Source organism: Hippichthys cyanospilos, chromosome 20 (assembly GCF_059441005.1).
Source record: "Hippichthys cyanospilos isolate Australia breed blue-spotted pipefish chromosome 20, RoL_Hcya_1.0, whole genome shotgun sequence".
Classification (NCBI taxonomy): domain Eukaryota; kingdom Metazoa; phylum Chordata; class Actinopteri; order Syngnathiformes; family Syngnathidae; genus Hippichthys; species Hippichthys cyanospilos.
Genome location: NC_142388.1, coordinates 10,323,832 through 10,340,014, shown reverse-complemented (window position 1 = coordinate 10,340,014; position 16,183 = coordinate 10,323,832). Strand labels below are relative to the sequence as shown.

The 16,183-nt window shown below is 41.5% G+C and overlaps 2 protein-coding genes across 2 annotated transcripts; both read left to right on the top strand.

The window, feature by feature from the left end:
* Positions 1 to 21: 21 nt before the first annotated feature.
* On the top strand, positions 22 to 7,164 carry LOC148407356 (uncharacterized). Its single transcript, XM_088403943.1, has 3 exons — positions 22 to 111; positions 4,964 to 5,318; positions 5,862 to 7,164. Exons 2-3 carry the CDS (start codon positions 4,980 to 4,982, stop codon positions 6,210 to 6,212), a joined length of 690 nt encoding a protein of 229 aa, XP_088260069.1. The 5' UTR covers positions 22 to 111; positions 4,964 to 4,979; the 3' UTR covers positions 6,213 to 7,164.
* A 587-nt stretch (positions 7,165 to 7,751) lies between these two features.
* On the top strand, positions 7,752 to 16,087 carry btbd9 (BTB domain containing 9). Its single transcript, XM_088404174.1, has 11 exons — positions 7,752 to 7,899; positions 8,771 to 8,963; positions 9,920 to 10,283; positions 10,360 to 10,627; positions 11,119 to 11,338; positions 12,664 to 12,783; positions 12,871 to 12,980; positions 13,048 to 13,237; positions 14,037 to 14,144; positions 14,227 to 14,305; positions 14,624 to 16,087. The coding sequence occupies exons 2-11, from the start codon at positions 8,776 to 8,778 to the stop codon at positions 14,813 to 14,815; spliced, it is 1,839 nt and encodes a 612-aa protein (XP_088260300.1). The 5' UTR covers positions 7,752 to 7,899; positions 8,771 to 8,775; the 3' UTR covers positions 14,816 to 16,087.
* Positions 16,088 to 16,183: the final 96 nt, after the last annotated feature.

The following is a 16,183-nucleotide window of genomic DNA, read 5'->3' as shown; positions in this document are numbered from 1 at the left end:
CAGATTAGGGGAAGCTTAATCGCTTTCTCCATGTCAAAGTTAATTAAAAAGCGGCAGCTTCTCCAGGCCTTTTTTTGTCTCAACTTCTGACACAAATTTCCAGTTCTTCTAGTAATGATCATGATTAAAAAAAAAAAAAAAATATATATATATATATATATATATATATATATATATATATATATATGTTATGATATGATATGATATGATATGATGCTCATGCTAACTGATATTAAATTTAGCATTAACGTTGAAATTGGCATTGAAACGATGTTAAGCAGTAACTTTGGAAACTAACTTGAAAAATTGTATCAGAGTTGATGTTGGACGCTAACTTCTGGTGACTTTGTTAAATAAGTTTATCCAAATATTATTGGAATTGATTGTCATGCAAACTTTGATGTTAATTTTAGCATTAATGTTGAAGTTAGCATGAAAGGTAAATTTGGCAGGAACTTAGAATGCTAACTAGCAGATAGTATCAGAGTTGATGTTGAAAGCTAATTTGTGCTAACATTGACATTAATATTACCACTAACATTGAAGCTAAATTTAGCAGTTTGGAAGCAAAGTTAACTTTTTAAGTTAACGTTTTAAGCTGACATATGATAATGTTGAAACTAATGTTAGTGGTAACGTCAGAATGGAAAGTTAAGATTAGCAGTAGCTTTCGAAGCTCACTAGAAGAATTGAATAAGAGTTGTTGTTGGAAGCTAACTTTCCGTGATTTTGTAAGCTAACTTTATAGGAATAATATTGGAGTTGATGCTAATGATAACCCTGACATTATTTTTAGCTTTAATATTGACATTAGCAATATAGATAAACTTGGCATTAATTTAGAAAGCTAACTTGAAGAATTGTATCAGAGTTGATGGGAGCTAACTTTCAGTTACTTTGTAAGCTAACTTGATGGTATTGGAGTTGATGCTCATGTTGACATTAATTTTAGCATTAACGTTGAAGTTAGCATTAAAGCAAAATTTGGTTGTAATTAAGGAAGCTAACAATGGCTGACAGTCTCCAAATTTGTACTTAGACATTGAACTTTAGAAGGCAGAATCAGATTTGATGTTGAAAGCTAACTTGTGCTAACATTGACAATATTACCACTAACATAGAAATTAGCATTGAAGCTAAATTTGGCAGTAACTTAGGAAGCGATCATTGGCAGATAGTATCAGAGATGATATTGAAAGCTAACTTATGCTAACTGACGTTAATGCTACTACCAACATTGAAGCATTGAAGCAAAATTTTGCCGTTCCTTTGGGAGCTAATTTTCAAAAATCTTGTAGTTGACGTTGGAAGCTGACAATGCATTTATGTTTAGGCTAATGTTAGCGGTAATGTTAGAATTAAAAGCTAAGCTTTGAAGTCACTTTCGAAACTGATTTACAAAGTTTTGCATTAGCATTTACATACTTCAGTCTAGAAAATCTAAAATAAAAATTGTCATCAAATTACAGTTAATTATTTCTCAAAACATTTCAAAGCTTTTATCCACTCCTGCAGTTAGTTCATTTGTTTGTTTGTTTGTTTTTGATTCATTCAAAAGCGACATGTATTTAGTTTGTATTAGTTTGAGTTTTCTAATCGAGTATTTATCAAGTGTGCACAGTATTCTTTTCTGTGTTGCCCCCATCACTACTTTCCCAATCTGGCAGCGGTATGACCAATCACCAGAAGTGACCTCTGCAAAGGGGGGGCTATCTGAGGGGACACCTGAGCCACTTGTCAACAGAGCATCGGACAGTTGCCATAGCAACCGAGGCCCAATGACAACTGATGAACATTCATTGTGCCTCTCTCTAACAATTCCTCCACGACCAAATATTGATCCGGCTCGTTTTTTGCAGCTTTCCGCTTCTTTATCATAATTTGTACATTATCCAGCCCACTTAAAATTTAGGGGGGGGGTGCTTACTCTTCCTTTTTGATTGTGTCCTGGCTGGTCCACGGTAAAACATAGGCGAGTCTGCAAGCAAACACGTTTGTATGTACAAACATGTTTGGACATGCCAACACTCATCGTGTGTGTTTTTGCCTGTGTGTGGCCACGCAACAATACCCCACACACACTTGAGGCGTCGTTTGCCCCGGTGACACTAATGAAGGCTGAATAGAGTCATGGTGGTGGCAGCGTAATTAAACCTCAGAGACGCTGGGACCTTCATCATCTTCATCATTTTGCACACAACACTATTATTGTCCAGCTTAAGTGTTTATTACAAGGTTGTCCATTCATATTTGTCCGTTTTGTCCTTGAGAAAATATATTGTATGAATAATTAAACAATAAAACACATTTCGAAGTAATCTTCAAGTCAAATAATAGTGAGCCCTCCAGGGAAACAGAGATGGGAGGGGCGGGAGGATCAGGGATCAGTTACCTGGCAGCTGCGCCGCAAAGATGTGGACGCTCCCCAGAGAGAACGCTCAGCATCTTCTGGTTCAACACACAACGACAGCATCAAAAAGAAAAAAACACTCCCATTTGAGAAGTTTTAATCAGTTTGACTTGGTTAGGACCATACCACGTTGATTTGAATCCGTGACCTTTGAACTGTGAGGCGAACGTGAGCATATTTAAATATGTGTGTGTGTGTGTGTATACTGTATATATATATATATATATATATATATATATGTATGTATGTATATATATATATATATATATATATATATATATATATATATATATATATATATATATATATATATATATATATATATATATGTATATATATATATATATATATATATATATATATATATATATATATATATATATATATATATATATTGTGGCGGACACTAGGACCATGTCTCTCACCCAGTAGGCATGTCTCTATGATCCTTTGATGCTTTGAACCTGTTGGCTTTGTCTTTGCTGTTTTGGACTTTGTTGTATCAGTTTTGTGATGGCATGCGAAGAGTAAAGATCTCCACTAGCACAGCAACGTGTGGTTTCTTCGCCTCGCCACATTGGTGACCCCAGACGTTAGAATGGGTGACCCCGGATGGGTCATCTTGCCATATTATTATCCCAGACGTTAGAAAGTTTCGTCAGGCTGTTGGAGATGTAGTCTCGCCACATGGCTGACCCCGGACGTCAGAATGTTTCAGCGAGGAATCACCGCAGACGTCCCACATCGTGACATTCCTCCACCAGCCTACTATACGTCCAGCAAGCTGGTACCACGTCAGCCAGCCAACACCCCGACGAGGGTCCTCTCACCCGTCGCCCAGTCCCTTGGCGCACCAGGGATCGAGCCAGCCAGCAACAGGCTGGTACGGGCGCTCGTGAGAACGGCTGTGCAGTCCAACTTCGGAGTCCCTGGCCGTCGACCGGGATCTTCCAGCCGGGCGGCCTCATCTACTACCGATGTCCGTCCGGCCTCAGCAGTAGGCCTCCAGCCACCATCATTCAGCCGCCCCTCCGATTCACCATGCCCGCAGGTATGGTCCGAGTATACATCGGAGCGGGTCAGCTGGTGTTGGTGCCGCAGCAGGTTCATGCCCAGGCACAGACTGGGACGCAGCCGCGACCGGCCGTCCCTCGGAAGCCACTGTGCCTGCCAGCATGCGGGTCAGCACTGCCACTCCGGCTCCTGCGGAACTTCAGAACATCCCTTTGCCAACGCTACCTCATGGTTTTCACGCTGAACGTCTCACCCTTACTCCCGTCGCACCTGGGGCCCCTGGTGTCACATACACCGCCCAGGACCGGACTGAGTCTCAGGGTGCCAGACTGGTGAATACCCTGTGGGGTTTTCCGTTATGCCTTTCTGGGTGTTCGGGGGGGAGCTGTGTGGCGGACACTAGGACCATGTCTCTCACCCAGTAGGCATGTGTCTATGATCCTTTGATGCTTTGAACCTGTTGGCTTTGTCTTTGCTGTTTTGGACTTTGTTGTATCAGTTTTGTGATGGCATGCGAAGAGTAAAGATCTCCACTAACAGCAACGTGGAGATCTTTACTCTTCGCATGCCATCACAAAACTGATACAACAAAGTCCAAAACAGCAAAGACAAAGCCAACAGGTTCAAAGCATCAAAGGATCATAGAGACATGCCTACTGGGTGAGAGACATGGTCCTAGTGTCCGCCACAATATATATATATATATATATATATATATATATATATATATATATATATATATATATATATATATATATATATATATATATATATATATATATATATATATATATATATATATATATATATATATATATATATATATATTCTCTGCACCTGCTGGGGTAAACAAAGCAAGAACAAGCTATACAGATAATGTATTGTACATAATATTTAGAAGTGCCTGTGTTAAGGCCAGAATTTTTTACGTGTAATTTTAGGTCCCTCGAGAGGCAACTGATGGTACTACAAGTTATCCAAAAGACTTCCAACAAATGACTGCACTGCTGTTCAAAATAACGTTATTATTTACTTGCTGTATGATAAACAATCATAAACAGTAGTATCCGTGCGTCATCAAGAGCATGGCAATGTTTTGTTAGTGTACATGATATATATATATATATATATATGAATCATAGATAACTGAATAAAAAAGTGTTTTCTAACGAAAATATTTACAGTTGGGATTGACCAAGCACGGCGCCTTCGAAATTATTCCGGACGCTGCGGTGTCAAGACTTCCGTTCAGTGATTTTGAAAGAAAATGCGGAAGTGAACAGGTGTGCGTGTAATTGCCTTTACAGCAGCGCTATATCGGCATTTTTATCCCACGGATTCAAGATGTATAATCCACCAGTATTTAACATTAATAATAGTGAAGCGGATTTATTTAGTCTCGCGAAATGAAATAATTTCCTAATCGGAAAAAAAGTCTGCCGGTGACGTCAAGCTACCTGAAGAGTGGATTGGAGGAGGAAGGCGGAAGTGCTTGTCTAGTGACACTCGTGAAGGCTTGTTGACGCTCTCCAACATTAGACAGTTGCTGACGACGATGGAGTCGACACGCAGCGACGAAATTCAGGCCGGCGACGCTGACCAAAGTAACCCGGCGGCGACCACCGGGGAAGGAGATGCAGCGACGAAGCTGACGAAGAGAAAGAAGAAAACGACAAAAAGGAGACGCAGGAGGAGGAAGAAGAAGACGCCGCCTTCGCTGTTGCTGCTGCAGCATCACCAGCAGAACCCCCCGAGAAGCTCCCCGTTATCAGATCACAACAAAAACAAGCAGCAGCAGCAGCACAGCATCGTCCTGGACGCCTCGGAGCAGCCCGCTCGAATTTCAGCCGTCGTCATGACTCTCCAGCTTCTGAAACAAGATAGCAAGAAAGAGGTAAGGTTTCACATCAAAATTGGCGTAATGTCAAGCTCCAGTTTGAAGGCTCGCAGCAGTGTTTTGGCCCAGATGGAAATCTTTGAAGTGGGACTGGCTGATTCATTGTTAACATGATTAAATCGGCTTGAACATGTTAAAAGAAAACCAGGTATTATATACAGAACCATGGATTTATTGAATAAAGAATCATTATATGTAAGTGGTCCATCACTATAACACGGTTCACCTTTCGGTTAAAATGCTTGATACTTGATTAAGGTTGAAGTACAATACACGTGGTGAGCAGAAACACATCTAGAATACTCTTAGCATCCTTAACCAGCGATTTAATGTCTCTTTTAATTGTGTGTTGATGTTGGCAGCTGTGCGTAAATAAAAATGTGAATATCGTCTCATCCATGTATATACTGATCAAAACATTTATTCTCGCTGTGTCACGACACTAAATTTCCACCAGCGCACAGCGCAGGGATGTCTAACAAAAATCGAATTTAGTTTTGAAACAGGTAACATTAATGTTTTTTGTTTTTTGGGGGGTAGCTGCTGAGGTCCAAATGCAGTCGCCTGGAGCGAGGACCGGCGCCGGGACGCGTGCTCTTGAAACACGAGCAACTGAATGCCACCGGCCACCCCCGCCGACACACTCAGAATCCCAGCCAGGCCCCGCGCAAAAAAAACATAAACAACAATGCCATCAAACCTCATTTGGAGCACCGCAACATCAACGATGGCGATAAAGTCTACGCCGGCGCCAAGTTCAGCGAGCCACCCTCGCCCAGCGTTCTGCCCAAACCGCCCAGCCACTGGGTCCGGAAGAACCAAAGCCCAAAACTCAAATGTCGAGACCTAATGAGCGACCACTTAAAATTACTTCTTAAGGTTGAAGATTAAGCGTGATGAGAAAAAAAATAGTGGAACGTCAGAGCCGGCCATTGCAACTTCCCGCCTTCAGATAATCAAGCGATGCTGGCCGTCGGGGCAATGCCCGACATTCCCTTTGGTCCCTTGGGCAGTTGCCGCAAAATGGCTGAATCGCTGGTCGATTTCAGCTTTCGACGTGACGTTACGAGCCGTCGTTTCTTTCGGCTTCACTTATTTACATAATTTGATGATGTCAGCATTTCGAACTAGCTAATTGGCTGAACTAGAACTGGAAGGTTCTAGTTGTATTTCGATTATTATTGTTATACCCTAAATATATAATTTAAATAACGTATTCATAAAGAATATTTATGCACACACATTGTATTTATAAGAAGTCAGGTTTTCTCAAACTTACCCACTTAATTTTCCTTTATTTACCTTTATCATAAAATACAGGAAAATTGAAACAAAAAATGCTTAATGTCAGTTAGAAGTTATTGCATAAAAAAGTTCAATAAAAACAGCAAAAGAATAAACAAAAATAAAATTCAGATGTACAATATAAGTGTATATATAATTTGGTTTTCTATATAATATTTTGCTTATAAAGCATTTGTTTGGCTGTTTTTCCTAAAGCGGCTGTTACTTGCACTTTCTCCTTCGCGCCGATGCACTTTTTTTGCCCGACTGGTTGAATGTACATAAAGTATTTGTGTATTCCCTTTTGAAAGATCCTAGTTTTGTTACTGATCATTTTCCTCCCCAAAAAGGAGGAAGAAAACCTTTCGTTAGCATTAGCGCTACTAGTTAGCGCTTAGGGAAGCATGAGCCAAAATTGGAGGCACTTTTTCATAGGAGAAATGGATGAAAAGCATTTCTACCAATGTCATCATTCGATTTTTCATCAAAGAGTCTCGCAATATTTGTTCAACATTTCAACTGCTGTGAATCCTTTTGAAGTAAAATGACGTAATTTCAACTTGTTGTACTTAATGGTGTTGTTTAAGTTAATGGGGAAAAGCGTGTTTTCTTGGCTGCTGATGCACACATATGCAAAAAAAAAAAAATAAATACTGCAGTGGTGGCTGTCTTCGACCACTCCTTCAAAAGCATTTCTGGAAAAAAAAAAGTTTTTTTTTTTTTTTAATAACTTAAACGTGACAATAAAGTATTAGCTACTATTATTTCTCTCCGTTTGTTAATTGATTCTATACCGCAGTAAGCACTCAAGCACTTGAGAATGACGTGCGTGATTACGTTTTTGCCTAAGCATCTTAAAAAAAAAAAACGTACAGCACAGTATTGGTATTATTCACTTTGGCGACCCCTGATGGTAAAAGCTGAAAGTAGAAAAATAATAAAAAAATAAAAATAAAAAAAGATCGAAATTTGGAATTAATACAGTTGAGCAGACGATTAGGAACAATATGTCTGTATATCAATGTCGTATTATGTTCATTGTCATTTAATAAGGAATAAAAAAAATAAATGACGAGTTTAAATGCAAAGTGTTGAAAAACAAATGCGATTAGTTGTAGTTGTACCGGAAGTAGTTACCCACGACCCGGACGTATTCTTGACTCGTCGTAATGTTATATCCATTTGATATTTGGCAGTTTTTTCTTTAATCGCGGAGGATTACCAAGCGATTTTTGTTTCGTTTGTTTTTGGAAGTACCTTTGAGGACTTCAATAGTTTGCCCGCGAGCTGCTTGGTAAGTCAAACTCGCGAGAATGTGCGGAAAATGGATTTTGGCTAACATTGCGTTGTCGTGCTGTCAAATGTGGGACAAACCACAAGAGAGATCATGCCGAAATTCTGCCGGAGAAAGACAAACACATTTCTGTATGTACATCAACTGAAAATGTTATATTTTATAATCGTAAACAGGGCTGTGCTATATGTGCTTCAAATACGTACCCCAATCACTCCGCCCATCCACAAAAATCTGATTTCTAATTGTTTTCGCTTAATAAAGAACAAAGAATGCTTTCATAACAAGGTTTGCATTATTCCCCTTTAGAATTTGCTTTATTCTCCCCAGTCTCACACATCTGAGGATTATCTTCTACAGAAATAATACAAATAGATATTTGTTTTTTATATAATGTGGAAAAGGCTTTATTAAGATATTATCATCACTATTTATTTTGTTTAATAATTCAACCTCAAACTGAGGCTGCAGCTTGCGGCTACTAACTACAGACAATCCAACGAATATTTTGTTCATGTTTGTATTAATCAATAAAGCAGTCATCCCTACCAAATTATTTTTAATTTATTAATTCAAAACCAGGAAATTATTTTAAAGAAATCCCACAACCAAAAATTCGTAGATTGAGTTCTTGTATTGGTCCGTAACATCTGTCGGAAAATGTATGAACAGATGTTGGCGTAGTTTTTATTTTGGAAAAAAAAAAAATCACAGAAATTGTCCATGTTGTTATATATTATTGTTATTGCGGTTATTCATTTGATGTGTAACATCTGTCAGAAATCAAACAAAAATTATAATTGTTTTCTAAAAGAAAAGTAGATGTTGGGAAATGTTCATTGAATTCTGCGGTCCGCTGGACTGTGGACAGGCGGCATGAGCAACAACAGCCACCCCCTGCGGCCGGCGGCCTCCGTGTCGGAGATTGACCACATCCACCTGCTGTCGGAGCAGCTGGGCGCGCTGGCGCTGGGCGAGGAGTACAGCGATGTCACCTTTATCGTGGAGGGCAAACGATTCCCGGCGCATCGTGTCATCTTGGCCGCCCGCTGCCATTACTTCAGGTAAGAATCCCCACGACAATTTATTTAAATATTGTAATCCCCCAAATGTAAGACGCAATCTTTTTTTCACGAAAATGAAGGGCGTGTCCTCAAAACAGTAACTTAAACATTCGAATTGTTTTTTTAAATTCGACACCATTTGATGAATATTTTTTCGTCAGATGTGCCTTTTTGTATCAGCTGTATTCTTCCTTACAATAATGATCATAATGGGACTAGCTAGAGGGCGGACGTCAGGCGGCTGTTATCTGCCAGTGTCTGTTGCAGCTAACAGCAGCTCATTTTAGCTGAGGTTATTATGGCATTATTTTCAGTAAAAGAAGCGAGCAGATTGTACCACCGTACGAGTCCATTTTTGTTCACTCAAAGGAATATTACTAAAGCAGGAAGGATCATGTAAAGGTTATGATGTCTCCAGCTGATTTAATAAAGAGTGCACCGGTTAGAGAGCACGGGAAAGTATTCTACTTGACTTGTTTTTTATCACGCTTTTTCGCCATATACACACAATCATAAACTTGGTGAAATATGGATGGTGCGCAACCTCAGCTATTCATGGCAGAATTAACTCGTGCTGCGTCACGAGGAAAAGCAGAATGATATGTGATTTTTATTACATAAGATATAAGTATCTGTACATATTTATTCTATACTATATAATATAAGTGGCACCACCAAAACAAAGAACAATAGTCAGTCATCATAGGTATTAGAAAATATGAATGATTTATTCCCAATATTTGGGTCATGTAAATTCTCTATTTGATATTCTAAATTCAATAGAAGAGCAAGAGTGGAATCAACTTGAGTGCTTATATTGGAGTATTTGGAGGTACAGCAATATAATCCAATATTGTTTTTCTTGTTGGCGTGATAATGGACCAATATCAATAGCTGATTGTGGACTTGTGGAGGCTACCGAAACTAGCCACTGATACTTATGGCTGCCGATACAGAGCGCTGCTGTACGGCGGCATGAAGGAGTCTCAGCCGCAAGCGGAGGTGAGCCTGGAGGAGACGCGGGCGGAGGCCTTCTCCATGCTGTTGCGATACCTGTACACGGGGCGCGCTAGCCTGAGCTCGGCTCGCGAGGAGGTGCTGCTGGACTTCCTGGGCCTGGCCCACCGCTATGGCCTGCAGCCGCTGGAGGACTCCACCTGTGACTTCTTGCGCACCGTCCTGCACACGGGCAACGTCTGTCTGGTCTTCGACGTGGCCAGCCTCTACTCGTTGGGCGCCCTCGGCGCCGCCTGCTGCTCCTACATGGACAAGCACGCGCCCGACGTCCTCAACTCAGACGGCTTCCTGGCGCTGTCCAAGGTGAGCAGACGGGAACCGCCCGTACCGGTGCGGCCGGCTTGACGCTTCTTCTTCATTATTATTTTTTCCTGGACAGGCGGCGCTGCTGACAGTGGTGCGACGCGACTCGTTCGCCGCCGGCGAGCGGGAGATCTTCCAGGCGCTGTGCCGCTGGTGCCGGCAGCGCGGCGAGAACGACGAGACGCAGGAGGTGATGGCGGCCGTGCGGCTGCCGCTCATGACCCTGGCGGAGATGCTGAACGTGGTGCGGCCATCGGGCCTCCTCAGCCCCGACCACCTGCTGGACGCCATCAAGCTGCGCTCGGAGAGCCGCAACATGGACCTCAACTTCCGTGGCATGCTCTGTCAGTGCTTTTCTTGTATATGCGGGGGTGCATTTGTGGGGACTTGACGCTGACATGGGTTATCAAAATTTGTGCATCGATAACCGCTTAACTTCAAGTTCATTTAACACACCTCATTTAATATACCACCTGTGCCCCCACCCTCAATATATATGTATATGTGTCACACACACACATTGGTATGTAATTCACAATGAACTAAATGAGCATGAGTCCTCGAGTCACATTATGTTCTAATTAATTTGCTCTCAATTTGAAAAACTGCTTCTGGTGTTAAAATGAAACTCTAATGCCACTTTCTAGCTGAAAAATTACCACAGTTGATTCGCTATTGTTTTGAAAAGAATGCTGCCGTGTTTCTATCACAGCATTTGTTTCACAGCTGTTTTATATAGAGATGAGCCGGTCCCTTATTGATTTCAAATTGGTCTTTATGAATGACTAGAAAGCCTGTATCAACAAAGTTAAAGATTCAAGATGTTGTCTTCCAGTACTGGAAGAGAACATCGCCACCATGAAGTATGGTGCTCAGGTGACGAAAGGCGAGCTGAAGTCGGCGCTGTTGGACGGGGACACTCAGAACTACGACCTGGACCACGGCTTTTCCAGGCACCCCATTGAGGAGGACGGGCGGGCCGGCATCCAGGTCAAACTGGGACAGCCTTCTATTATCAACCACGTGCGACTGCTACTGTGGGACAAAGACAGCCGGTGAGGACACCTCTCAAAAATGATTAATTTCTGTGCAGATTCTATTTTTCAAAGATTGTTTTGATGCAACTTGACAGTATTTAGGTTAGTCTGAAGTTTGAATTACGGCACAACATGCTTGCCAGCTCAGCTGAAGACGTCTTTGTTCGTCAACCGTTCAAACGTTAACCATCATCGGTGATTAAACTCGTGTTTAAGTTTGTTTTCAGCAATCACTTGCTGTAACATGGTTCACTTATCGCAGCCTTGCTGTTTTGCAGGGGTATTTTTGGTTCAATTTTGCTTTTTTAATTTTTTTTTAAAATTTATTCTTAATTAATTTATTCTTATAGTAGCGTATGTGTATTCCCAAGTAATGAAAGATATCAATTCAGTGTTGAATTATGGTCAAAATGGTTGATATTTGGTTCAGGTTGACGATCTGAAAAACATGAGGGTTACTGTTATTAACTATTACTGTTACTATTATTTATTTATTTTTTTATGTGTCCAATCTATGAAGGCTTGAACTTGGGGAGTGTTTAAATGAGAGTAAATATGATAAAACTTTAATTCCTGTCTGAAAAAAAAGTGTATAAAGTGTATTGTGAGGGTTTTTACAGCCTTAAAACATGTAAAATTGTAAAAAAAAAAAAGTAAATAATTAAAGATGCCGATTTCACCAATCACAGGTTATATTTAATTTATATATATTTTTACGATTAAAAATATATATCTTTGTATATTAATATGTATCAATACCTATTATATGAGATACCTATGTGTATCAAGAAACATATTCTCAAAGACAAACCAAGAGTTCATTCAGAGTTAGTAGTTTGATGTAAATTTTGCCCCTAATATTTTCCTTTTTCCTGGGAGTGAATAACAAGTTAATTCAAAATAATGCAAGTTCATTCTAGTAACTCTACATCTTAATTTCTGAATGTGACTTTCTATTACAAAAAACAAGTTATTTTTTGTTCTTTGAAATAAAAAATACCATAATTTCCCAAATATACAAAGCATTTTTCCCCCCAAAATGAAGGCCAAAGGTCCTATAAATGGTAACTTTACTGACCGCTCACAATGTGGGAAATCTGAAATAGATTTAAATTAACCTGCAACAAACATGAACTAAATATGAAAATTGGTGGAAGATTCTGTTTTGCTATAGTTTTGACATTATTGCCAAAGTATTGGTGCATCATATAGTTGGATATAAAATACCGGAATTTGACCCTGAAGTTAAGGGTGCGTCCTATTTTTGGGGAATTACGGTATTTATGTCATAATCCTGCTAAATTACAGTTTGTTCAAATCCATGTTTCTCGTTATGATTGCAGCTCGTATTCTTACTACATCGAGGTCTCCATGGATGAGCTGGACTGGGTTCGTGTGGTGGACCATTCCAAGTATTTGTGCCGCTCCTGGCAGAATCTCTTCTTCACGCCCAGAGTGTGCAGGCAAGACCGCCTCCGTCTCCCTGGCGCCCGCCGGGCTTGATTCTCTTCTCGTAATGATGCGCGGGCGTTTTTGTTTTTGTGCGGCAGGTACGTTCGCATCGTGGGGACGCACAACACGGTCAACAAGGTCTTCCATCTGGTGGCTTTTGAGTGCATGTTCACCAACCGCACCTTCACGCTGGAGCAAGGGCTGCTGGGTGAGTGGCGGGATTGCGCTCGCTCCGTTGTGCAATGGGGTCTCATAGACTGACATCATGTGCTCAGTGCCCAGCGAGAACGTGGCCACGGTGGCGGCGTGCGCCAGCGTGATCGAGGGCGTGAGTCGCAGCCGCAACGCCTTGCTCAACGGCGACACGCGCAACTACGACTGGGACTCGGGCTACACCTGCCACCAGCTGGGCTCGGGCGCCATCGTCATCCAGCTGGCTCAGCCCTACTGCATCGGATCCTTAAGGTGAAACCCCCCCCCCCCCCCCCCCCCCCCCCCCACACACACACACACACACGCTAATTGATGATTAATGAAAAAATAGACCAGTAAATTCAAGTTTAAAACCAGACGTCAGACAAAAGTTAGCGAACATAATGCTAACATGCAATGCAAAATGTCGTAAATTGGTTAACAATATAGCTTAGGTGTTATAGTAATGTAGCCCTCTTCAAACAAATCTGAAATCATATTTTCCATTTAAAGTGAAATTGACCCCCCCCCCTCACACACACACACACACACACACACACACACGCACACACACACACACAAAACACACACAAATAGACCAAATCAAAAATAGATCAGTAAATTCAAGTTTACTACAAAACCAGAAGTCATACAAAAGTCAGTCAATTTGCACCACTGAACACAATGCGCATTCATATAAAACTTAGTTAAATAAAGACCTACAATTTGATGAATTGTTTCATGTTCCAGTTGATTCGCTATTGTTTTGAAAAGAATGCTGCCGTGTTTCTATCACAGCATTAAAAGGCATTATATTATATTTTCTAATACCTGTAGAAACGTTTGAATCTCCTGTACCCCCGAGTGCCTTGACGTGTCCACAGGCGTACTTGTAGAGCAAGGGTGTCAAACATACGGGTTGGTTCTGACCCCCTTGAAGATTTTGTAATATGTTGCGCAATGTGTTATGATTGCTGTAAGTTTGACGCTACTTTCTGTTGTTTTATATTATGTTTTAGCATTACGGTTGCTATAGCAGCCTCAAATTTGAACTTTGTGTCTTTTGGCGCAGGCTCCTGCTGTGGGACTGCGACGAGCGCTCGTACAGTTACTACATCGAGGTGTCCACCAATCAGCAGCAGTGGACCAAAGTGGTGGACCGCACCCGGGTCACGTGTCGGTGAGGCCATCGAAGCAAACGAGGGAGTACGGCGTCCATTGTTCTCGCTATTGTGTCCTAACGGCATCTGCGTAACCAACAGGTCTTGGCAGACCCTCAAGTTCGACAAGCAGCCGGCGTCTTTCATCCGCATCGTGGGCACACACAATACCGCTAATGAGGTGAGCGCACGCTGGCGCCAAATGTCTTGCTTTTTTTTTTTTTTTGCGTCCATTTGTTTGAGATCAGATCATTCACTGCCAGTGACGGCTTTAGTTGTCAAACGTCAGTTTTTACTGGTCTGGGATTGAATTAGTTCAGCACTTGGGCTTGACATCCTCACATTGTACTATAGCCACTATAACATTGAGTGTGTATGGCTTGACTGTGTAAAGCTAACCGGCTAATCCATCAGCAATTTTTGGCGTTTTGGAACCTCAGTAAAAGCCATTAAAAACGTCTCACTTTTGACCACATCTCATGATATCACCCCCTTGCAGGTCTTCCACTGCGTCCACTTTGAATGTCCGGCACAGTCAGACACGGACGTGAAAGAAAGCGGCCTGGGTCCAGACAGCTCCGATTCGTCCGCCTCCTCCTCGCAACCGCCACGACCTCAGCGGCCGTTGCGCACGCACAGCCTGCTGCCCTCTAACCCGTCTTCAGCTTCCTCGCAGGCTAATCACCGCTAACCCTGCCACTGTCGCCCCCTGCTGGAGGCCGTTGGGAGGACTGCCGTTCTTTGCACAGCCGTCGTCGTCTCGTCGTCGTCATATCTCGTGCTGCTCTTTTCGTCGCCTTTTCAAGCCTCCAGTCTTCCTGACTCATTTGATAAATTTTTGTGATTTGGTAGACTCCAACTCGAATCCGACTTCCCAACAAAATGTGATCTATTTTTACGAAAGCAGGCGGCTATTTTTTTCAACGTGTTTGGATGCAGATGGCACTCAATGCCACCATGATGCATTTGCATATACCAGCCCCTCCTTAAATGTTTGCTGACTACCTGTGAACCCCACCCCATCCTCCCATGGCGTAAACAGGACTGAGAACACCAAAGCCAAAAATGACGCACCTGCTGATAAGGAAAGCAATACGGTGACGGCAATTGGAGCTGAGGGGCTCAGACCAAATCATTTGCGCAAAAATAACATAACTTGACATAACACGAGCAGCTGCTATTGGCACTTTACTAGACTCAAGTTGCAGAAATAAAGCTTGCGTCTTGGGTCTTTCGACTGACAACGTACTGGAGCTCCTAGGGTGTTAAATGTGTGTGTGTGTGTGTGTGCGCGTGCGTGTGTGGTTGCCATTTGTTCTTGCACTCTGGAGTTGTTTTGTTCTTGAGCACATGTAAATATTCTTGTCATATTTTTCTGAACTAGGGGAACAGCGACTATTTAACTCATTCATTACCAGCCATTTTCAGGTCTGTTTTTACCTTACCAAGTGAAAATATTAAGAAAAATATGAATATAGTTGGGTTTGAATTACTAAGTTTCTTAAAACATGAAAATACGTCCTTGGCATTGAATGAGTGGATAAGTGATTAACGGGATAAGAAAATCCATCCTTTTATGAAAAAAACAAGCCGTGCTTTCAAAATGACCACTGCGGAAAATGCACAAACAAACCGATTTTGATGGGAGTTACTCGTTTGGTTAAACGTCATAAAAATCTGCAAAAACGTTGATCGATGTTTTTCAAAGTAAAAACGACATTGGAGGATTTTCACATGAAAATATTTTTGTGAGGTTGCGTCTGTCCCATTTGAATTGTTTTTGTCATCGTATTTGAAAGGTGGCCTTTGTTCTACTGATGGAAATGTGCTTGTTTGATGTTTGCTTTCCTGTAAAACGTCTGTTGACGTTGCACTCGGCTGCTGTCCAAAGTAGAAAGATGTGTTTTTGTTTATTTCATTTTGTTGGCATCCTCCTGAGTCAAATAACAATTATTGACACCAATGTTGCTTTCTTCTTGCATTATTGACCAGTTTCGGCATAGAGTTTGTCCACATTTATGTGGTCACGCGTTGTAGGCGGATACGGTAACCGCTCGGT